The sequence below is a fragment of the Electrona antarctica genome (genome assembly GCF_951216825.1).
Source record: "Electrona antarctica genome assembly, chromosome: 7".
Classification (NCBI taxonomy): Eukaryota; Metazoa; Chordata; class Actinopteri; order Myctophiformes; family Myctophidae; genus Electrona; species Electrona antarctica.
Window position 1 is genome coordinate 15,671,669 of NC_136812.1, and position 23,952 is coordinate 15,695,620.

Sequence of the window (23,952 nt, forward strand, 5' to 3'; positions counted from 1 at the left end):
AGATTTTTGGGGATATAGTATGATGTGATTTTTATGACAGGCAGAATGAATGTAGGCTACATTGTCCGGCTTATTTGCAATTGTTTTTTGATGGCCTATTAAGGTTTGTTATAGTTGCACTTCCCTCAGATGGCAGCGCAGACGCGTGTGTGTGTGTGTGTGTGTGTGTGCGTGTGTGTGCGGGTGTGTGTGTGTGTGTGTGTGTGTGTGTGTGTGTGTGTGTGTGTGTGTGTGTGTGTGTGTGTGTGTGTGTGTGTGTGTGTGTGTGCGTGCGTGCGTGCGTGCGTGTGCGCCTGACTCTGCGTGCGCTGACTTATTTTGGGAGTGTCTTTACCTGGCTGCTGTTGTTGCTGCATTTTTTCAACACGGAAGTATGAAATCCAACAGTGACGATGGAGGAGGGAAGCCGGCCTATGTGTTCTTAACTTTTGTAATTCGGAGCAATAGTTTGTAAACAAGAAAAGAGATAATCTATGAATCTAGCGCCGGCGGTGCCTAAAGCCAAGGAAGGATCCTCCGATACATTTGTATCGAAGCGACTGTGAGCAGACTAGAGAGTAAACAGCTCTGGAATGCGACGGCGCGACGCATCTTTGGCGGCGGAGCGCACTGGACCTGGACACAGTTCGGACCCGCTGTCATCCACCGGACACATGGATCCAAGTGGTCCGGTTGAGGGACGGGGGCTCGGGGGGTTCGGCTCTGCCATGTTCCAAGGGAATAAGCTGACCCCGTCGGCGGTCAATCAGATCCTCATGGAATGCCTGCTGTACCTTGGGAACGCGGTGCTCGTGTTTTATCCCGTGTATCTGACAGGGTATCTGGGGCTCAGTGTCAGCTGGGTTCTGCTGTGCATGATGATGGTCACCTGGTGGAAGAAGAATCGCCAGTGGAAAGACGCCCGAATCGGAACCGCCATAGACTTCGTGGATAAGGAGACGGACGTTATCCACAAGGAGTTGAAGAAGTCGTTGAAAATGGCATCATGGGTATGTATAGGGGGATTTAGCTTTTAAAATGCATTGAGTACACTTCTTGTGATATTCAGACTACAATCACTAAATAATCTCTCACCGTAGTTTCTCATATTGTTTGGATTATGTCACCTCATCATACTTGGGCTGAATCTAGATGCGTGCTAACTTTGCGGGTCTTAAACACTCTTACTATAACCACAGACTAGTTACCACACCTAGCCTATTTTGTGAATGATTCATGAGAAGATCGAGACTAGATTTTTACAATCCAAAGCACACATGATTCACAGATTTCACAGTTTCACACACATTTGACTGAGAGCATCGCTCTCCCTCCCCTCCTCGGTACGATCATCTCTGAGAGAAAGAGAAATGCAAATTTAATCAAATGTCCTGTTGCCTATTTTAGGGCTGTCTTGTGTATCAATTTGGCTGCATATTCTTTCTTGAAGCTAGTTAAGTCTTCTTTGCACAACTTTTAAATGTCATCAATCAACTTACAATTAAGAAATACCACTATGGCACTATTATTTACAAATGGCACCAAACCCTCCATGGCTTCTAACATGAAAGGAAGCCATGTAAAATTATTAAATTATTATTTTTAAGGAGAGCTCTATTATTTCATTTTAATAGTAAAACTATAGCCTACAGTGTAGTTTACAGACTATTACTCTCCCTTTCCTCATCCATGACACATTTTTATGCAAACACTAATTGCATAAAGAATATGCTACTTGCATCAGATGCTGCATATTGGTAAATGATGGGACAAATTGTGTTGCAGTCCACATCTTTAAAACTCCAGAGAAGCCTAGGTAAGCCCTCCATAGCAATTACTGTTATAACTGGCACACTACATTTTTTCCCATCCATCCATCTTGAACTGCTTACTGGAATCGGGTCGCGGTGGTAACGGTTCCAACACAGATTCCAATTTTCTTTTCCTTTCAAGTTTCTGAAATTGTTGATTTAATTTAATTCATTTGATACCATTTGTAATGCTGCCAATCTTTCCATTTGTATGTTCACTAGGCTACATAACCATTGTAGTAGTGATAAGTCACTGTCACTTTTGTATAATGGATGTGATTGTAACTAACTGTTAATTACCGATCAAAACTATTATTAGGAACATAGGAATAGTTAAGGAACATATCATAGATCTCACTGTATGGTAATTGATTTAAAACAAATCCCATCACCATCATAATTATCACTATCATATTCACAATGATGCATGTCATGTACTGTAACCTCACTGTCAGTCAGTACCTGGAAAAAAGAATCCCTCTCTTACATAGCATAGGTACAGTAATGTACTGTATTATGATCTGTCTCTTCCTGCTTGCCACAGGTCCATTTTCCTGATATTGAGAAAGTCCAGTGGCTCAACAAGGTACAGTAACACATTAAGCTGACCTACTTCATTCTATGCTCTTACAGTTGGTGTTTGCAGAATCTTTTCCTGCCTCTTAGTTTTTGATTGATTGAAAAATGTATTAACAGTTTGCAGAATTACAGTACATTTCAAGCACAAACTCAATACAAAGTCTGTTAACTGTGAGTGGACGACCCAATTAAGCATTACACTTGTTTCCAATAGGGTCCACCATGTTCAAATCATCAAAAACATTTAGAGACGTACAAATAGACACTTCTATATAGACAAAGGACAGAACAGGAATTCATCATAAAGGAGGTAAAAAGGGAAAAGAAATATATACAGTGAGGGAAAAAAAGGGGTGGGTGGTGGGGGGGATTCACGTTCAGCTCCGTTAATTTGTTTGTTTTCCTTGGAGGAGCTGCGTTGGGTCCCCAAGTCGGCTCCGTGGCCGTACCTTGAGTTGGCTGTGTGGCCGTGACCGCCTCTTGTGTTGGGTCCCCAAGTCGGCTCCGTGGCCGTACCTTGAGTTGGCTGTGTGGCCGTGATAATTAATAACCCACGTGTTGGGTTATGAACACCCAAGTGTTGAAAATGCGGGGATTATACTATTTCAATTTTGTAATTGAAGGATTATCCAGCCAGGCTCAGTTGTTGAAGGACGCTCAACTGCAGAGGAAACTTCTGTATAGTGTATAGTCCTACTATCCATGATATCTGTAATGTTTACACAAATGCAAATATTTTATGGTACCTACCCTCTACCATCAATGTTTTTATTTTTATTAGCTGTAATATGTTTGGGATTTGTTATACAGAATAATATGTTAATTGACAATGCCAATTCTTTTAGAAAGGTCATTATACCAACCTGACACATGTTCAACTTAAACCCTATAGCCTACCTAAACTTGACCAGGGTCTGCTCTGTATTTGGTATGTTCTTTTGTCCCTCTACTAGACTCTAGTGTAGCGTCTCTACACCAAATATACCTGAAAATAGCCAATCTGCAAGCTCACAACGCATCGCAACGTGATGTTGTGAGCTTGTAGTTCTGCTATTTTTGGTGATTGTTCCCCACAGAATCGAGATACTTAAAGTTAATAGTTAAAGTGTCCTTATATGCCCACATTGTCACACTGATACTCACTGCAGAATGTGCAGATGTACAATAGGAGCAAATATTTAGTCTTAAGACTCTTAAGCCTGATTTATATTTAGTTTGTAGTTTTAGCTTGTAGATTGTCCATTTGTGGTGCACAAGGCGATGAGCAACCAAGGGCATTACATGTACCCTGTAACGTAACGCAGGTATTGAGGCTGTATGACATGTTGTGTTTGATACTGTGTTGCCAGGTGGTGGAGCAGGCTTGGCCCTTCTTTGGAATGTTTATGGAGAAGCTCCTTAAAGAAAAGATCCAGCCAGCCATCAGACTGTCTAGCCCTGCTCTTAAAACGTTCACCTTCACCAAGGTTCATTTTGGACACATTGTGAGTTGGCATCTCAAATGAGTTTTGTTTTGCGATATACGTTCAAAATGTGTTTGTTTGTTTATTTATGTATAGTACCAGCAGTCAGAGCCTGCAGTACCTGCTGTTAGAGCCCTTCAGGCCATTCTTTTGCTTTACATTCCAACATCCGTTCTAACAGGAAAATAATCTGACAATGCTTGCCTACTATTGCTACTAACAAACTCCCACCTTGTGAATCACATGATTACTCTACAGTAGTAATGATGTGCATAGTTTTTGTATCCTAAGTATTTATAAGATGTCTTCCTCATTTCAGCCTCTCAGAATAACTGGGATGAAAGTGTTCACTGATGAAGTGGATAAACGTGAGGTGATTCTGGACATACATATATGGTGAGTAACACGTGACAGCATTAAAGGTAATATCTGCTGGTGGACACAATGTGTTTTAATGTCATTGTTGTCATCGGTGTCAATTGTATCTCTTGATGTCTTCCGTGTCAAATCCATCAATACTTCCAGGCGTTCCAGCCTCTAGGTCGGAATGAAATATTTATCTGAATACGACTACTAGACATACTGTCACAAATGCTTGTTTGTTTGTACAGACATATGATGCTTAATAAAGATTACTTTATTTTCTTTGCAGTTATGATGGTGATGTAGACATTGACACGGAAGTGAAGCCACCAATCACAGCTGGGGTCAAAGGTCTTCAGGTGGACATCTTATTTTTCTGTCTGTTAGCGGCTGAGTTGCTTTAGTTTATTGCTAGAAGCTACCTTTCCCTTGTAATGTATTTGTTTATTTATACAGTTCTTCATTAGCTGATGCCTTAATGTCAGATAGTCCAAGACATTATACATTATCAACATATTATATTCACAGTGTATCACAAAAAAGAAGAAGAGAAAAACATCTTACAAAAGTAAAGTCTCATAAAAAGAGATACCAACAGGGATACAACAGATTTAAAATCATAAAGGGCACTATCAATCTGGAATGTAAGCAATATGTTGTATGTTTTGATTGTACAGTATTATGAAGTCTTTGGTGTTACAAATATCACTTGGATCATTGGATGACTATACCATAGTTGACCTATAAAATACAGCTCTTCTCTTCATGGAATTGGACCACAAGTGGAATATGTATGAATATCTGAGCATGTCTCATTAAAGATGGTAACTCTACTGTATTCAATTTGTGCAGTACTTACCTGATCTACGCTTATATAGAATATGAACTTGATAAAAATCTGTTAGTTTTTCAACACTTTACTATTTGTACAATTTCAAATTGGAGATAATGATGATGATATTTATTATGTTGTGATCTAAAGCCCAAACCACACCAATGGGTTGAGACGCAACAAACCGGTTTTAGCATTCGTCCCAGCGGTGTGATATGTCCTGTTGTTCCGGTGCATGTCGACCCAAGTAATACTACATGCGTCTACTCGCAACCGTTTTGTTGCAAGGAGTTGCATGGTGACCCATTGGTGTGGTTTGGATTTAAGAGTCATTGAGTCACAAAATGAAACTTCTAAATGCTTCCAGTTTCAAGGGATGCTGAGGGTCATTCTGGAGCCTCTCATTGGTGAAGCCCCTCTGGTGGGAGGAGTCACATTCTTTTTCATTCGTCGTCCAGTGAGTTTGCATGCATTGTATTCCTATAATCATTCAGTGTTGTTAAGAATGGTACTGTTACTGTATTCATTTAGCTTAATTAAAAGGTGACTGAATTATTTTCCAGACCATGCAGATCAACTGGACAGGCATGACCAACCTCCTAGACACTCCCCCTTTCAGGTTTGCTATCATTGAAACCATTATTATTTAGTGGGTCCCAACCCACTGTGGGTCACGCACAAATTCTTATGGGTCACGGTTCGAGTAAAAATCCCATATTGTTTTCCTACTGTATATTTAAATATATATATAATATAATTTATATTTTAAAACTTTTTTTTAAATAATTCTATTAATTTGAAAACAAACAAACAAATCTAAGAAATTCCTTAAAAAGTGCTATGCCTTAAAAACAGGATGTATGTTGGTCTCATGGTCTCTACGTTCTGCTATTAATGACCTTTTTGACCCAATCTGTCCCCTGCCAGTCAACTCTCTGAAAGCACCATCATGGACATCATTGCATCTATGATGGTGCTGCCCAACCGCATGTGTATCCCCCTTATAGACCAGGTCAAAGTGGACCAGATGAGGTTCCCATTGCCTCGCGTAAGTAACACAACCCAACTGCTGCCTAAATGAATTTTTAACAGGTTTTATTTTGAATTGTTATAGTTTTGTTTCATGGGGTGCATGTTCATTTTGATTAATGTACTGTACTTTGTGCCTCTGTTCCCAGGGAGTGTTGAGAGTCCATCTACTGGAGGCCAGGGACCTGATGGCCAAGGATACATACATGATGGGCTTGGTAAAGGGAAAGTCTGATCCTTATGCAGTCGTCACATGCAGCAACAAACAGTTCAAAAGCAAGACGGTCAAAGAGAACCTGCACCCACACTGGAATGAAGTGTACGAGGTATAATGTCAAAGGAACAAACCTACCCTGGTATTCTTTAAGATATAATGGCCATATATTTACATCCTGTCGAGGTGAAGCTGACGACGATTATGTTTCATTTGTTGAATACAACAGCATCAAAAACAACAAGCATTTCAAATGGTCTTTCCACAAAGCCCAGGACGGCCTGCACCCTGAGCTAACTCTCTGTTCTTCTCTAACTCTCTGTTCTTCTCTTACCGTGCCCGTGCTGTCCCTCCAAGCTCTCCAAAAATTAGTTTTCCATATCTTTTCCCAGTGTCTTCCTTACAGTTACAGTATACGTTTCTCTCCCAAGCCAGTGCCAGGGTTGCCATGACAAAGACACCAAAGGGTCACATGACTCAATAATACCCTCCAATTGCTGGAGCAAGATGGAGTAGAGTAAATGATTGAGTCATTTACAGTTCTTTGAAAATGATCTTGATCAAAGGCTTCGCGGCTGATTCAAAGACAGGCCTTCAGGGCTAGGTGTTTACTCACACCCTAAGTAGAGTTGCCATAATACAGCATAACAAATGGCAGCATGAAAGGCTTTAGTAAATTAAATAAATAATGATATTAGTAATTTGACTAATTTCCCAATACACTGCATATCTACCGTATATTGCCTTTATCCAAAAACTTAAATGTATTTGTTCACATTCACACACCCTCATCTGGAGAAATGAAGGGTTCAGTCAGTGTCTTGCTCAAGGACACTTTGATAAAAAGCCAGGGAACAAACGGCCACTCTACCTCCTGAGCCATTGCCACTGTATGGTGTGTGCTGTAATTCTAAACATCATTAGTATCATCATCATTGTTTTAGAGACACCCCATGCATGCCTTTACAATATGCGACCTGTCAAATTATTAAAACCCCATATCCCACATTTTCAAATGTTGAGGTATGTAAGAATTAATGATAATATAAAATACACAGAGTGCTGATTCTGGACTCTGCTTGTTACACTATGTAAACCATCCTATCCACCAACAACTTCTATTATGTGTGTAGTTTGTGGTCCACGAGGCCCCAGGCCAATTGCTGGAGATGGAGCTCTTTGACGAGGACACAGACAAAGATGACTTCCTTGGGAGGTAAGGAAACCTCCTAATGTGTACATGGGTGCATCAACACCCATTTATGTATATGCATAATTGTGTTTGTTGCAGTCTTAAGATGCTGCATGCATTCTGTTGAAATGTGTAGTGTAATCTCACAAATATATTTAACTATTTGAAAACAGCTTGCAGTTTGAAATAAATTGAGCATCAGAAATCAATTTAACACACCTTTCTGTCACTGACAAGTGACAACCTATATCTAAATTCCATTGTCATTATGTAGAAAACCCCTCCTGTATTTGGTAGTAACTGTCATTATGAATGGGCTTACTCAACAGGTATCACCTGGACGTTGGAGAAGTGAAGCGAGACAAAGAAATTGACCAGGTGAAGCTACAGTATTCTTAACCCATTTTGGGCGGGAACCCCTTTTGGCGTTTATAGCATTATGTTATACTTTAGCTATTGAAAAATAGCAGATCTTGTAGGTCTGCTATTTTTGAAAAATCGTGAAAATGTAGTGCAAATCTTTGAATATGTTAGAAGACATTTTTTAAATTTCAACGTCGGGTCTAAATGGGTTAAAATAATAACCAGAACACTATTGGCTCTCTTTTTGTATATCATAAATGGATATTCCTTCTGCAGTGGTTCTGTCTGGAAGGGGTCCAGAGTGGCGAGGTCCATCTGAAACTCCAGTGGCTCTCCCTGCAGACAGACCAAAGCCTGTTGAAGGAGGTAATGTCATTTTCCCTCATGATTCTCTGATCAAACTTCACATTCACACCATTATGGCCTGTCTTCTTAATCTGAGTCCCTGTTCTCTGCTCTGAGCAGTGTTGGGGATCAGACTGGACTGCGAGTAGTGTTAGTACCGCTAGTTTGAGCAAGACCTGTTAAGGGCGTGCTGTGATTGGCCAGTAGTCGCTGTGATTGACAGATCTGCCTTCTTGTAAGTTTTTTGCAACTATGTAAAGTTATGCCTAAAGCTAATCTTATTCCTAACCTCAGTAAGATTATGCCTAAACCCAACCTTATTCCTAACTTTAACCTCAGTAAAAGTATGCCTAAACCTAACCTTATTCCTAAACTCGACCTCCAAGGTTGTGGGAGTTACTTGAATGTGATGCCGGCACCGCTCCGTCTTAAGTGGCGTGAGTGACTGGGGGCGTGGTGCAAGTTGCTCAAACTAACGGTACTAACGACACTCGCGACTAGACTGAGGATTAAGGTTGCATTCACACACTTGACTGGATGTGCAAATCATCTATGCCTGTTTCCTAAACACTCTTCTAGACTACCGATGGTTTTGCCTGTGCAATGCTGGCAGTGTATTTGGACACTGCGTCAAACATTCCAGTAAGTGTGTCTTTCAAGACCTTATTGCTGTAAATAGAGACGTGTTATTGTCCATTGACTGTTGTGTGATTACTGCTAATAATATGCTTTTATTTGTGTAGAAAGATGGCAGTGAGTTCCTCCACAACGAAAAGCATGGGAAACATTCAAAGGATTCCAAGGTAAGACTTTGGTCTACCAGTTTGTTATAAATTGGGAAGGTTGCACACTCCCCCTCATGCACAAACTCACACATGCATAAGAAGTGACGTGCAGTACAGACACTGGTACTGTTGGGGACTAAGCTTTAGTTTAGCTTGCAGGGCCATATGGGTGTAGCCTTGTCACATATTGGCCTAGCCACGTCTGACCCCACGAGACTAAATACTACTTCCATTCAGCAGATGACAGTTGAGTGCCTTGGAGCAGTTTATTTTCCACACAGCACATGTGGTATTGCATTGTTAGCTATGGTTTGGTTCGATTGCGTATGCAGATAATGCAGTATTTTGAACATATTTTTAAAAACGTATTGAGTGTCTGTTGATGACAAAAAATATCAGATTCCCATGGGAAAAATGTAACGTAATGCCTGCTCTAAGTCCAAATCACTCTTTGAAGCGAACTGACTCCTCATCCCAAATTTCACACACAATTGGCAAGTGCGCATTAAATAACTCTCAAAACCCCTGCTAGACCAGATGGCACTGTGGTGTCGCCATTATGCCGCTTCAATTCAGGTATACTTGTATGCAGCTGGTATTTCCTGTTTGTCTGGTGAATGCCTGTTATTGTGGGTGTGTTGTTACTTCTGGTGTTTTTTGCTTTCTTTACCTGGTATTCATTCAGGGTTAGAGTTTCACAGCACACAGAAATATGCAGAACATAAGCTTCAGAAACTCAAATGACATGAAAGGGTCTTTTGGGCAGTCTGCTGATTATATATCGGGAATGGTGACACCATTCAAAGTAATATATTGAGTTCAGTGGAGAACCTTATTCCTGTAACCGACAGCTTACCTTCACTGTTCTTCCTAATTAATACAAAATAAAACGGTTTAATCGTCTGTTTGACCCGGGTATGTTCTGAAACAACCCACATCAACAGTATGTCCTCACATGAACTGTGAACTTTCCCTCGTCATGCCCTCTGCTGGCTAAGAATGGTTGCAAAGGAAATGCAACCAACACGCAGTAGAATTCATCTCCCGATGCTGTGATCATGAGGTCTAAACAGTGTTTCCTCTTCATAATGCTTATGTTGGATTAAACATACAGAGATAACAGCAGACATAATTATCATGTCACTTGAGATGTATCGAGTACTAGACAAAATCAACATGTGAATTGAAATCTTTACACACTTATAATATACTCTATGCACATACAGTACAGTACATACATCCACATACAGTACATTACACATGAAGTGGTCACAGATCTCAGTTTTAGTCCAAATTAGTCCAATGTATTTCCAGCACAGAAGACTACTGTTGGTTGGGTGTAACACATTTTGGTGGCATAGGAGCGACATAGTCACGCCCCGCTTCATGGCTGTGTGTTCAGGGTGTGGGGAATGTGAATGTGATGGTTTCATGTATAGACTGTAATCAGAAGTATTAATTATTACACCACCTACCTGTTTTTTAGGATATGACGTTTTTCTTTTTTTAAAGTAAAAGTTAAAACAGCCAGCATGCTTTCTGCGGATGAGTTGTGTAACATCCCTCTCTTTATCTCTCTGCCAACCCTGACATGTGTTTTACATGTGCCAGCCAGGGGTTTTGGTTTTGGTATGTGTTAGGAGGAGTGGAATGCTGCCTCCCTCCATGCAAAATGAAAGGGAATTGCATTCCTGCAGGGGAATTGCATTCATGTAGGCAAACTCCCAACATTCCAGCATGTTGGTGGTTCCTTGTGCCAAGTACCTGGAGGATGCACCATAGCAGCAAATGGATGTTTATGAATGTATATACTAATAATTTGTAAGATGGGAAGTCAAATGTAAATACTACTTTACATATTTAAATAGTACACTAATGTTCATGGTGCCAGGTACCAGGACATAGCACTCACTCTTATTATATTCATCAAGGTTTTCTGTGTCAAATTCTGACTACAGTTTTGTTACTGTGTAGAGAATTGGCCTTCTGTATTAAAAATCATCAAGGTTTTCTGTGTCAAATTCTGACTACAGTTTTGTTACTGTGTAGAGAATTGGCCTTCTGTATTAAAAATGTATCAATCTAATCTCGCTTGAATTCTATTTTCAGATCACAAGGAGGCATGCTAATCCTAACTCGTATGTGGAATTCTCCATTGACGAACAAGTCCAAAAAAGCAAGGTACTCATCTCTACATAAATACAATTTAGATTTAGCCGATGTGCTTATCCAGAGTGACATACAATACAAAGTGCAAGATCATCAAACATAGCAATCTGTCTAAATAAATGTATTTCATCACTAGCCTTTTTGTCCCTGCTGTAGTTTGGAAGCATTTATTTACTTTAATGCATTTTGTACTTTATTTTCACTGATCTTCTCTGAGACAATTGTTTTGTAGTTGTACTCTACTGTATAGCTTGTTAATAAACCTCTTCTCCTACAGGTTGCATATGCATCTAAAGACCCAGTGTGGGAAGAGGGCTTCACTTTCTTTGTGCACAGCATGAAGAACCAACATCTCTGTGTTAAGGTGTGCTACTGAACCCGGCATGCCTCATGACATGTCTCTTCCAGATTATCGTCAGACTCTGACACACAGGGTCACACAGTGTGTGACCTACTTTCCCCCAAATGCGTCTAAGGTTTCTGCTTGCAATGTAGTCATTTGCAATATATGAAACCACAATTGCCATAGGTCATGATGATATCTTAAGGACTAAGGAGGGATAGAAAAGAGAACATACTTCCATTAATTCTCTTGATAATAAATCATTCTCTCATGCATACATCAGGAAAGAGTTTCATTTTGTGCATCATTTGCTGTGTGCTCTGGCCCCAGGTCAAGGAACATGAGAAGAAGACAGTGCTGGGAACTCTCAACTTATCCCTCGACCGTCTCCTCAAGGCTTCAGACATGGTGCTGGATCAGCGCTTCACGCTGGAACGTTCTGGGGCAAGCAGTGAGATCAAGATGAAGGCCTCTCTCAGGGTGAACACACTTTTACATACATTTCTATACTTCATATAGACAGATGCAATTACATACACAAACAAACCAAGTACATCATGGTCACAACATAACATGGACCTCAGTTTGTAATGTTTGGGAGGTTCTGCTGGGCCACCTGTTCTTAAAGGGACACTCACATTCACATTACCCCTATATTTGTGATACTGTTAGTGATTCATTCACAGCCAGAGCAGTCTTCTGTTTCTGAAATGCTGCCAAAGGTGTTCTGAAAGGTTCTGTGAATGTGAAATCTTTAACTCTTACTTACAGTTCTTTTTAACTGATACCCGCGGGGGCATTGTACTTGTTCACTGTTTATGGCGAAGTAGACAATATCTAGACAATATGGGATAGTGGTTAGGGCGTTTATTGTGGAATACTGAAAAGAGGTTAATCAGTTCCCATTTTTGAGGGGCGCTAGCCTCCCCTGTCCAGCTTTGAGGGTTTGTGTAAACACAAACATTGAATGCCATTGACAATGAATGGTCAGCTTTGAGTGTTGTGTAACACAAACATTGAAGACAAAGGTGAGGACGCAAATTGTGATTGGCTGGAATGAGATGATGTATGATGATAAGAGCGCTCCTCACCTCACACGGGTGTGATTTGTCATATAGCATTAGCACTACAAAATGTTTCTGTCATTGACAGTAGCCATGTCCTCAATCCCAACCTAGATTCTAACCCTTGAGAAGCCGCCACCCAAAATCATCCTTGATCCTCCTCCACCGCCGAAGTCACATGTGGTGGAGGCCAACCCAGGTGCCAACACCTCCCCCACTACTCCTCCCCTGTCTTCTCCCTCCTCTCCTCCTCCTTCCACCTCTGCTATTCCTGCCAAAGCCTCTCTGTCTCCATCTCCGATGGCTGATTCCACCAGCGGCCTTCAGAGCAACTATGTTTCCCGTCGCCATGATTCCTTTGCGGCCTCCAACGGGTATCGAACAGCTCCGGCCACGCCGCGCATGCGGCGGTACGACTCCCACAGCCTGCTGTCGGAGAACTCCATCGCCTCATCCCGCTTGGACCTTTCGGAAGGACATCCCTATCCAGAGTGAGTCTGTTGCTCTTTTGCTGGCCTTTCAAGACCTGCTTTGTACGATCTGAGAGGATTCCCATTCTCTCTTTTTTGTGAGAGGATAGAGAGGTAACAGATAAGTGGACACAGAGAAGAGAAGGTTCTTGATCTTGTGTGTGTGTGTGTGTGTGTGTGCGTGTTTCACAACCAAACCTTATATCGTTTGTCTATGCCATTGTCTGGTAACTTTGGAGTTTGGACACTCAAGTGAGAACATTTTTTTGTTTTGAAAATTGAAGGGCCATTATGAACCATCAAGGGTCTTTTGGGGAGATCCAGTTGACCGTACGCTACGCTGTCTTGAGGAAAAAGCTCATCGTCTTGGTCAACTCCTGCAGGTAATCCAGAAACAACACACTCACCTGTTGTGTGTGTGTGTGTGTATATATATATATATATATATATATATATTGTGTTGTGTTGTGTATATTTGTACAAGTTGACACTAGTGTTGACTGGATGCTTTCTCATGCACTCATCGTGCATATTTAAAATGATCCAGTCCATATAATTAGACCTAGTCTTGTTCCTACAGGAATCTGTTTCCCTGGAGTGAGAATGGCACAGATTCTTACGTTCGTCTCTACCTGCTCCCTGACCAGACCTGGAGAAACCGCTTGAAGACCCAGGTCAAGAGGAGGACAGTCAATCCAGTCTTCAATGAAAAGTAAGTCAAATACATGCTGCTCACTATTTGTTCATGGGTAATTTTACCTGAGACAAACTCAAGTCTACTGAAGATATGAGAAATGAATGTGCATTTCTGTAAAATCAAATCAAACTTATTCTTTTTTTAAGTAACTTTGAATGTGTGCTGTTAGTTCACACTGTTTTTGTCACACATGTGTTGCCGTTGTGTTGTTTTTGTCTTGTCTGGAACTCTCGTCTCGCGTGGCTTGTTGCTTTTTTTCTATGAGTTTAGCTGGAGCGCCTGTCACCGGCGTAGGGTCCATTGGGCCACGTGGGCCGTGGCCCAGTCAGTTTAGAGCTTGCCCAGTCTAATTTCGAAGAGAGGGGGTGGAAAAACAACAAAAGATGCACTTGGCAGCCCTTTTCTGTTAGTAGAAAACCACAGCATGCAAGCCGCCTTTGTTTTAAATGGTCCCCCGTTAGCACGTCGGCAAAACCGTTCACACCTATCGGCTGGAGATGCGCTACCCCCTCCCCGCGATGCTAATTTGCCCAGTCAATCATTTAATCCACGCTACGCGCCTGGCGCCTGTCTCATGTGAGCTCATTCACTTTATGCATTGTACGCAAACTTCATGGACTCTTGTTTTTACACATTTTAGCAGACAAAGTCGTTTTTACTCGTTTTTATAAGCTTTTATTACGCATCGTGTCCTTCCCCTCTTTTTTTGCTGTATTTAGTGACTTTTATTTCACTATACGGACGTATTTTGCATTATAACAGCCTTTGTTTTGGCCTATTCCTTCAAAGATCAATGGCGGAATACTTTGAAGACTTTGATATTTCAGAAGGCTTTGAATATCGTGCTGCGCCGTATATGTTTGAACCAGAATATACGGATGAAGAGCTTCGTCAAATTGATGAGCAGGCACTATTACAAGAACAAGACGCCACCATAAACAGAAACATAAACTAAACAAGGATTATTGCTGGATACTGAGGAGCTGGGGGTTTTGCATTTCATTCCTCCATTTCTTTTCCCAAACCCGTTTCCCCACAGGTTTGAATTTGATGTGTCCCTTCAAGAAGCTGCCACCAGAAAGGTGGACGCATCAGTGAAAAACAACAGGATGTTCCACACACGAGAGAGGAAGGAGATTGGCCAGGTTGAGTGTGTGTGTGTGTGTGTGTGCGCAAATTGCAAGTGTGGTTGCTGATGATGTATAATGAGGTATTGAGTATTGACCCACAAGTCGGGCAATTACTATAGTCTGGCACCAGACTAAAGAAAAAAAGAAAAAGAATGCTTCCCAGGGGGAAGCATATAGGAACTATATAGGAACTATATAGATAGTTTACATTACGTACGTGCGTGCGTGAATGCCTAGACATGTTTAGTATTTATTGACATGTTGGAAAATAATTTATTTTTCTTATTTTATTTAGTCTGGTACTATAGTAATTGCCCGACTTGTGGGTCAATACGTCATTATACATCATCAGCAACCACACTTGCAATTTTACAGATTTGCACCTTTCTAGTTTTATTCTTTATTTGCTTCATGCATTTTTCAGTCACAGTAGCAGATTTCTTTCTATCCACAGGTACTGATAGATCTTTCCCAGCTGGATCTGGAGAAAGGCTTCACACAGTGGTAAGGAGACTTTTTTTTTATTTCCCCAGATTCTTTAAAGATTTAGCAAGATTATCTGTAAGTCTGTGAATGAGTTCTGCACCACAACTAGAGAGTAATATGGCATGACTTGATGGGCGAGATGACCGATCTCCATTCTTAGCTGCTTTGTAGGTAGGCTTACTCACACCTCTGTGTTGTTACCATGTTTCCATAGCAACTACTGCAGATAAGTCAACAATGTCTGAAAACACATATCCAATCTGATCACTTGCAAATTACAGTGTGGACATGGACAGTCAGTCAGTCAGTCAGTCAGTCCTAAAGATTGTATTTGAGAAACAAACTGGATTTGCCTGCTATCTGGATAAAGCATGTAAAAGTGTGTGCATGTATGTAGTACCAGATCATCAAAGTTTTCAGCATCATCGTACGTAATTAGGATACTAGTAAGAAGTTGTTATTGGCCGAAATGTAACATACTACATTGACTTTTCAAATACTGTAATTGTAATTGTACTGGCATTCATCTTCCCTACAGTATATGGTAAACCCATCTGGAACTCCATGGAGGTTTCCAGGATCCTAAAATTAGATCCTAAGAAACATTTGTCAGTACAACAATGAATCAAAAATATAAAAGGAAACTTGTGTTACTGTATGTTGTTTAACTACTTATGCCCTATCTTGGGCGCTTTTATCCCTAAACTTCTTTGCCATATTTTACTATCTTGAAAAACATTTTTAAAATAGTTCAACTAGCCGATCTACATCGACACGTTGTGAGCTTGTAGATCGGCTTTTTGAACAATTTTAATATGTTTTTCAAAATAGTAAAAAATGGCAAATAAGTTTAGGGATAAGGGGTAAGGATAGACGCATCTATAATGACAGTGTAAAAGTGGTTAGGGCTGTCAAATGTCAATATCAATATCACCTCTTTCTCTTCTAAAGGTATGAGCTCACACTACCGGAGCTGAAGAAGTCAAACTAGAGGAAGGAGCACGGCAGCATATCTGCTCTCAGCAGTATAAAGGATTTGCTTCCCAGTCTCAATGCAGCAAAATGCAAGCCAATGGGGTTAGTTTGTGCAAAAGCGATACTAAATAAGTGACTTATCACTGAACAAATACACGGGGTGGAAATGGTCATTAGACAAAGTGCACATTGTCTTAATTGCTTTGGGCGGGAACCCCTTTTGGTGTTAGCATTATGTTATGCTTTAGCTATTGAAAAATGTCATATATATTTGGGGTTTCTTGACATGAATATGTTTGAGAACAACTGACATAGAAACATGTTTTTTTTCAGAAAATATTTTATTTTTTTAAAATTTCGACGTCAGGTCTAAATGGGTTAACGTTAGAAAAGGTATAGAACCGTAGGATTACATTTGTCAGCACCAGTTTTTAAACAACTCTCTATGTTGACTGCTCCTTCCTGGCTCAAGAATCCCAATAGAGGGTATGCGCGTGACATCATCGTACCTGGAAGTTATGCGGGAACGTCCACGGAGTATTTTGGTTATTCTGATTTGGTGTTTTGTGCAACTACTCAAAAAAAGAATGCTTGTGTATTCTGTGTAATGAGGTCTTTTTATGCTTTTATATTCACTGTCCTCACTTATGCACTGTAAAAATTGAGGATTCTATGATGTACCACAGTGCACTGCCAATGCCTTCAGAAGGAAGTTGACAATACCATATTGCTAAGAATCATAGAAAAAGGAATGTTATATTTGAAAAAAGTCAATTTAAAAACTGTCTGTTACAGTATGACACGGTCATATTTATCTTTTTTAAAGATTGATTTTGTCCACGGACGGACGGACGGACGGATAATTGTACAGTACAATTATTTTTGAACTTGGGTTTTACTTGCAAGTTTGTACATAATTATTCATACTTTATTTACTTATTTTAAATACATATTTATCAAGGCAATACATTACAGCAATGACATCATCATCACTTTTAGGCAGTCGAGTGTTTCTACTGAAACAGTTGGATTTAAAGTGGTGGGTGCTTGTTGATGGAGAGATGGTTCGGAAGCCATCATCAAAGTCATCATCAGACCACTTGGAATAAGAATTGGAACCTTCTGATCTTAAGCGTTAGTCATTTACTGGTGTTTACACAATTCATTTTGTTGTAAACCTTTTTTACCTTTTTTTTAAGTCATTTTGTGTGATCATCTCAACTGTTAACTACAATCACTTGTTACATACTTTATGGCATGATGCTGCGCCACAGTACTGTATCTTTGCTAAATAGGCAATTATTGTATTTTTTCTTCTGGCGATTGCTAAAAAGACATTTTGTTAAAGGACTAAAGGACTCTTTGGAAAAAAATGCTGTTATTGTATCTGTTCTGTAAAAAAATATGTTCTTAATAAACCGTTGGCAAAATAAACTTGTCCAACGTCACCTTATAATGTATTGATTGATTGATTGATTGAAAATGGTATTCACAGTATATAGAATGGGTAGCCTACATTTCAACGAAAGTACAGGTCAATACAAAAATAAATAAATCTGAAAGGCCCGTTTCATTGAATGGGTCGTGTACCAATTTGCGTAATGTTTGGACAAAATCTGCTACTGTCCAAAAAATAGTTTTGCACAAAGCGGCCTCCTGGTGGCGCTAAAGAGGCCAATGTGAAAACCTTGGGGCAGAGGTTCAGCTGTGGCATTCAGGGAGTGTGTGTGCTAGCCTGATTATCAGACTAGCTTTCTTGATACGGAGTCCACTCAGAGAGTGGGCGGGATCTTTGGGCTGGATCCAGGCTATGTGTGTGCAGAGTATGTCTGCGATGCCGGAGATTTAGCTGTCCACAGACGGACGAACACACACAAACCCACAAACGGACGGACGGACGGAGTGCAAAACATACTCTCTCACCATGCCTTCGGCCTTTGTGGCAGCGGTGGCCGAACGGATAGCGGCGCGGTCTAGATACCGGAAGGTTCCCAGTTCGAACCAGCCGTCCGACACGTTAAAATTACCACCGCTGAAATGCCCTTGAACAAGGCATCAACCACTACAATGAAATGTGTTCTATGAGCAGGGCCTGGCTGGAAACAAGTTCTTGAGCTTAGCCCAGATACCCTGGGTAAATATAGATTTCATTTCATTTCATTTCATTGGTGGAGACTGGAGACAATGAACTAAAATGTTTGAATCAACAGCCAACACGTTTTGTGTGTGTGTTGGTAGGAATATTGTGCTTTTGGCGCCACCCCTAGGACTTGGACCGCAAGTCATTTTAAATCGTGGGACATGTCTGATGCATATGTTTCGTCTTAAAAAGGGACAACTGCGCTTTGTTTTTATTCACAGACTCACAGTAGCCATACCTCCCCCAAACTGCTTAAATGGAGCAGTTTGAGTTTATATACATTTTAAGTTTAAAGAAAGCAGTGCGGCTGTCAATGGCGCAACGATGTCTACAGTCTATTCTATCCAAAGGAATCTGACTGGACTGGAGGAGGTGGTGGTGGTGGTGTGTGGAGGTAGCTGTCGCTTCCCTGGAAACAGCCTTAGCAACGGCACGCCGGTTTCCTGAAACAAAAACGTTTAACAGACAACCTTACCAGCTTACTTAATAGTTTTTATTTTTAAGAAAAGACAACAGTGGAATTCACGTAAACACTAGCCTACTTCATGTATGGATTCCGTACGGTAAGGTCATTCCACTAAAGAAGAGGAAGGCAGAAGCGGGCTATTATTAAAGTGCGAGAAAACTGCCAACTTGAAATGAAAGCATGTTGCTAACGTTAATATTAGCAACCTTTAAACGTTAACTTGACCAACATATACAGCTATGGAGAAAAGGGTACGTTTTGACAGCATATAGCCTAATTCAACTGTGACCAAGATTGATAGCCCAAAGCTTTGTTTCTCTATTCTCTTAAAAGCAACACTGTCCTATACTGTATCTCTCCCCCCGCAGAATCCACCCTATAAATTACCCAAGGTTCCTGACAATTCAGCGCTCTTCTTTCCACAGCTTCCACAGGTAGAAATACAAATACATGTCATTGTTTTTATTGTGCATGCATGCAGTAGCATGTAGGCCTACTTGTCTTGCATATAGCAATTAACACTTTCTAAGGAAACGAGATATAATCATATTTGTCCCAAGAAAGACTGAAGGGTTCTACATTCTACAGTCTACACAATCATTTCTAGAGTGTTTGAACAAAAACAGAACAAATTTGTATCCTGACCTGAAGGTCAGGATACAAATTTGGGAGTTATTAAACAAAGAATTAATTAAATTAGCTCAACACTATTGAAGCTGATAAATGGGTCTCAAATTAGTGTCCCACCTGCAAATGTGCTTTCTGTTTATTAAAGATGTAAAAATTGAGAGATCCCTAGCTGTTATTGAATATAACATTATAGTGATTTGTATCAGAATATAGAGCTTTAACTAAATAACAAACATGTTTTAACCAGAAAGTATCACTTTAATCAACTGGTACTAATAGGCTACTACATAGACCACCTCCTCAAGTCAGTTTGTATCTGTATCTTCTTAAGCCCAAGTTCCAGGAAACCTCAACTGCATTTCTACTGCAGTCTCCTGTCAAGTTGGACCCTGCAGGTAGATTTGGAGCAGCTGTGGAAAGACCTAGTAAGTACAATTCTCCATGCAGTCCAGCATCAAACTAATTATTCAAACATTTGAAAACATTATATATCTTTCAAAAGAAAAGAAGAAAAAAGATTATTGTCAGATACCCACATACTGAAGTATTTCGAAAAATTAAAGCTAATTTCCATTATGTCCTCTTCCAATGGAGAGGCAACTGCAACTTTATTGGCATTGTCAACCAGTCTTTGTCACATGACAAAGGTATGGCTCCCCCATATCTTGCAAGCATGATTGAACCCTACAAACCCTCCCGCGCACTCAGATCAGCCAACGCAGGGAAGCTGGAAGTACCCTCACTAAAAACGCCGGGACAACGCTCCACACGTCCCAAACTCTTCTCCCTTCTGGCCCCAAAACTGTGGAATGCACTTCCCGTTGCAATCAGAACTGCAGCATCACTCCCGATCTTCCGCCGTAGTTTGAAAACCCACCTTTTCAGACTCCACCATGGCCCATAGCACTTACCCTACCCCCTTAGACAGCACTTTTTAGACTTAGATAGCACTTGAAACAGACTTATAGCATGTCATGTAGACAGCACAATAACAGTACAGCATAGTATAATATATATGTATAGCTTATATGTATAGTGTCATTATATATAGATATGTTCTAGTTACGTTCTTAGCTTACGCATGTTTCTTGATAAATGCTTTTTATATATGTGATGTATTCCCATGCTTTTTGTTCTTGCTTAATGTAAATCGCTCTGGATTAAGAGCGTCTGCTAAATGCCTAAACAATCTGTCACTTCTGTTCCGGCAACATTGTAATATTTATATTTTTCTTCACAGTTTTTTACCTGCCTTGTCTCCCTCCTCCAGCCACTACCACATTCCATGAGCTCATTCCCTCTGGCTAATCCTGTGTTGATTGCCCATTATTTTCACTGTTGATTTTTACTTGTTGTTTTTTGGCTCCCTAGCCTACTGTGTGTGTGTGTGTGTGTGTGTGTGTGTGTGTTTGTGTGTGTGTGTGTGTGTGTGTGTGTGTGTGTGTGTGTGTGCGCACACGCACGTGCGCGTGCGCGTGCGTGTGCGTGTGCGTGTGCGTGTTAGCCTTGTGTTTTGATCTCTTTGCCTGTTTTTTTATTTTATTTTGCCTGCTCCCTGGACCTGTTCACTCTCTATGCAAATGTAGACATTGAGACCAATGGTCGAAATATCTTAATGGAAGAGTAGGGTACTAGGGTTTAAATTACCACTGTAACCACAGCAGATGTGCTAGTTACAGTATATAACATGCGCTCTACCAGATTATTTTCAGTGAAATTAGTAGCGGATTGTAGCTATGCTTTGGGCATTACTACGGATCAAGTGCTGAATGTAATGTTATTTTGTGCTGCTTGCCCCTGTGTGCCATACAGAAGATGTGCTGGGTGGAGCATTTGGTGCAAAGCGAGTTAAAAGCCTGAGTAGAATCCTGGATGAGTCCCAATGCAGGGGGACAGGACAGGCACCAGAGGCTTCCAAGCACTGTGGCAGCGCCTACAAGAACGGACGCGAGCACTTCCGCAGTGCCCTGGTCAGCTTCATTGTGTGAGTCTCACTTCATGAAAAAGTATATTTACTTCTGGGTCTGGGCTTCAACTCTGAATCCATTCATACAGTACATGCAACACATCTAGAAAACGATTGGCACTGCAGAGAAAGTGTGAATTTTGAAAGTGTGAAACAATCATCATAATCATAATACTAATTTAGCCTTTTCACACCACAGATGGATGGATGAATGAATGAATGAATGAATTGTGAACATGCTCTAGAACTGTGACCAAAACATTGAATGCTATGGATCCAGAAGAACCTCAGCCACATAAAATCATACATTTTTGCATTCCTTATTATTCCCCTTTTGGGTGACTTTTCTGTTCTCTTTAGTCGGCAGGAATCAAATACTGGCAATAGTGAAGTTGAGGACAGTAGCCCGCCTGCTTATGGCCCTCCTACAGCCACAGAGAAGGATATTCTGGTGAGTTGAGCTTACTATATGATATGAATTCAATCATAGTAATATAGTAAGTATTTTTTTGGAAAGGAGCCCTTTTTCTTGAATCAAATCAGCCCTTTATAATCCCTACTACTAATAGACACAAGCCGCTATGCAGTTTGGAGGAGCTCTTCGCCAGAGTCTCCTCGCACACACAAGCTCCAAATACTGTAATTCCACATTCCCACAAATATTCCTCAGTATTACTGTATTTATTTCTGGCTATTATAATAGGTGCTTTCTGCAGCCTTACTGTATTTCACCATGTACAGTTACAGTAGCATGACACTGCCTTATTACGCAATACTTCCACTGGCTACTTCCACTTGCTGTGATATCAAATGCGAAACCACTAGAGCCCTTTTTTGTTTTTTATAGGCCGGTCGAGCTTCTATGTTGATTAATGTCAACATTATTACCAGCTCTGTGATAATAACTACCATTGTGTCCTGTTAGAGATATCAATACTACATTCGGCATGGCATCGATACAGAGCATGTGGCCCCAATGGAAGATTTGTGGATGCAGAATATCCTGGGACTGGTCCCCTGCTACCTGAAGAGATTTACCACAACCACTGAACAGCTGTCTGAGGAGATAAGAGAGGACTACTTGTTCAGTGTCAAGAAAGCTATCGGTAGGTACAGAAGCCATGGCCTACAACACACACTTTAATTTCATGTGGGTTTGTGACCTATAAAAGTGGTTCCCAAACTATGTGTCAAGTTTAGCTGTGCCAGATAACCACACATTATTATTGCAATATTAATAATCTTTTGTTTTGTACTGTATCAGAACTTTGTACATTTCCTAATACAGAGTCTACCAAAAATGAAATAAATTAAATGTATTTTTTCCCACAGTTTTCCAATATTAATATAGACAAAAAGCTCACAAAACACATTGTGATGCAATGTGTCGTGAGCCTGTAGTTTTTATTTCCCATTATTATATAATGTTATTAAACGTTTACGGAGTGATGAGAATGATGACACTTGTTATGGAGGATATTTTGCACTGATTCTGATTCTGAATTATCTCCATTGGACAATGGATGGTGGAATTGCATTATACGTTTATAGTTTATACCCACTGCTACAGTATGCTATAATTTAGGAGGTGATTTTACAAAGGAAACATGGACCATGTTCATGTTATCCAGCCTCCTCCTTCTCTTTCAGTATTTAAGAATTAGCAAGAAGGTAGTAATTACATGTTTTTGATTGCGTTTGCAGTGGATTTTGTACTACAAGACAAGAGAGAATGTGACATGGGCATGGTGAAAGATCTACTACCCCACAGAGCTGAGTAAGTCTGGGGATTGCAGGAGAGAATGTTGCATAATCTTCTTCTATCAGCAACATATGATGAATTCCTGCTGTTCTTTGTCTATATAGAAGTGTCTATTTGTACGTCTCTAAATGTTTTGATGAATTGAACATGGTGGACCCTCTTGTAAACAAGTGTAATGCTTAATTGGGTCGTCCACTCACAGTTAACAGCCTTTGTATTGAATTTGTGCTTGAAATGTACTGTAATTCTGCAAACTGTTAATAAATATTTCAATCAATCAATCAAACCACAGTGTTCATTTAACTCTTAAGATTGTGCAGATACAACCAAACGGCTCCATTTGTACTGCATTTTCAACACTAATTGTAATGGTTTCAACCCAGAAAAAACAATAGTTGATCAACCTTGAGAGATGCTATGGCTGCATAATGATAGACTGATAACTTGGCATTTTGCCAAGAAAGAAAATGTACACATTCACAGGGTGACCTTTTTGTGACCTTTCTATCAACCACAGAATGGAGGTGGCGCCAAAACCATGGAACAAGACCTTTGTCCACGGTCAAAAGAGGATGAGAGACAAGCTTCATGCCATCAACCCCACTATGCTGCAAGTTCTGGACTTGTGGCATGTATCGTTCAAGTAAGTACACCAAATTTCACAATTCCCATGACTCCAACCTTGGTGGATTTCATTTT

At 40.4% G+C, this 23,952-nt stretch overlaps 2 protein-coding genes across 2 annotated transcripts in view; both read left to right on the forward strand.

Annotated features, from left to right (window-relative positions):
* Nucleotides 1-340: 340 nt before the first annotated feature.
* On the forward strand, nucleotides 341-17,812 carry esyt3 (extended synaptotagmin-like protein 3). Its single transcript, XM_079504972.1, has 23 exons — nucleotides 341-989; nucleotides 2,335-2,376; nucleotides 3,719-3,853; nucleotides 4,152-4,228; nucleotides 4,485-4,554; nucleotides 5,395-5,484; nucleotides 5,591-5,646; nucleotides 5,955-6,075; nucleotides 6,206-6,382; nucleotides 7,404-7,486; nucleotides 7,792-7,840; nucleotides 8,102-8,191; nucleotides 8,750-8,812; nucleotides 8,914-8,973; nucleotides 11,065-11,136; nucleotides 11,402-11,488; nucleotides 11,798-11,947; nucleotides 12,646-13,022; nucleotides 13,286-13,384; nucleotides 13,582-13,713; nucleotides 14,738-14,843; nucleotides 15,283-15,332; nucleotides 16,266-17,812. The coding sequence occupies exons 1-23, from the start codon at nucleotides 573-575 to the stop codon at nucleotides 16,303-16,305; spliced, it is 2,643 nt and encodes an 880-aa protein (XP_079361098.1). The 5' UTR covers nucleotides 341-572; the 3' UTR covers nucleotides 16,306-17,812.
* Nucleotides 17,813-19,024: 1,212 nt separating this feature from the next.
* The window catches only part of dnah7 (dynein, axonemal, heavy chain 7), a 55,479-nt gene continuing 50,551 nt past the window's right edge, over nucleotides 19,025-23,952 (forward strand). Inside the window, exons 1-8 of the mRNA XM_079506725.1 lie at nucleotides 19,025-19,146; nucleotides 19,264-19,329; nucleotides 19,857-19,950; nucleotides 21,338-21,509; nucleotides 21,852-21,942; nucleotides 22,417-22,597; nucleotides 23,196-23,268; nucleotides 23,771-23,896. Of these exons, the coding sequence (XP_079362851.1) occupies nucleotides 19,135-19,146; nucleotides 19,264-19,329; nucleotides 19,857-19,950; nucleotides 21,338-21,509; nucleotides 21,852-21,942; nucleotides 22,417-22,597; nucleotides 23,196-23,268; nucleotides 23,771-23,896 (815 nt within the window). The 5' untranslated portion in view covers nucleotides 19,025-19,134. The remainder of the gene's footprint in view (nucleotides 19,147-19,263; nucleotides 19,330-19,856; nucleotides 19,951-21,337; nucleotides 21,510-21,851; nucleotides 21,943-22,416; nucleotides 22,598-23,195; nucleotides 23,269-23,770; nucleotides 23,897-23,952) is intronic.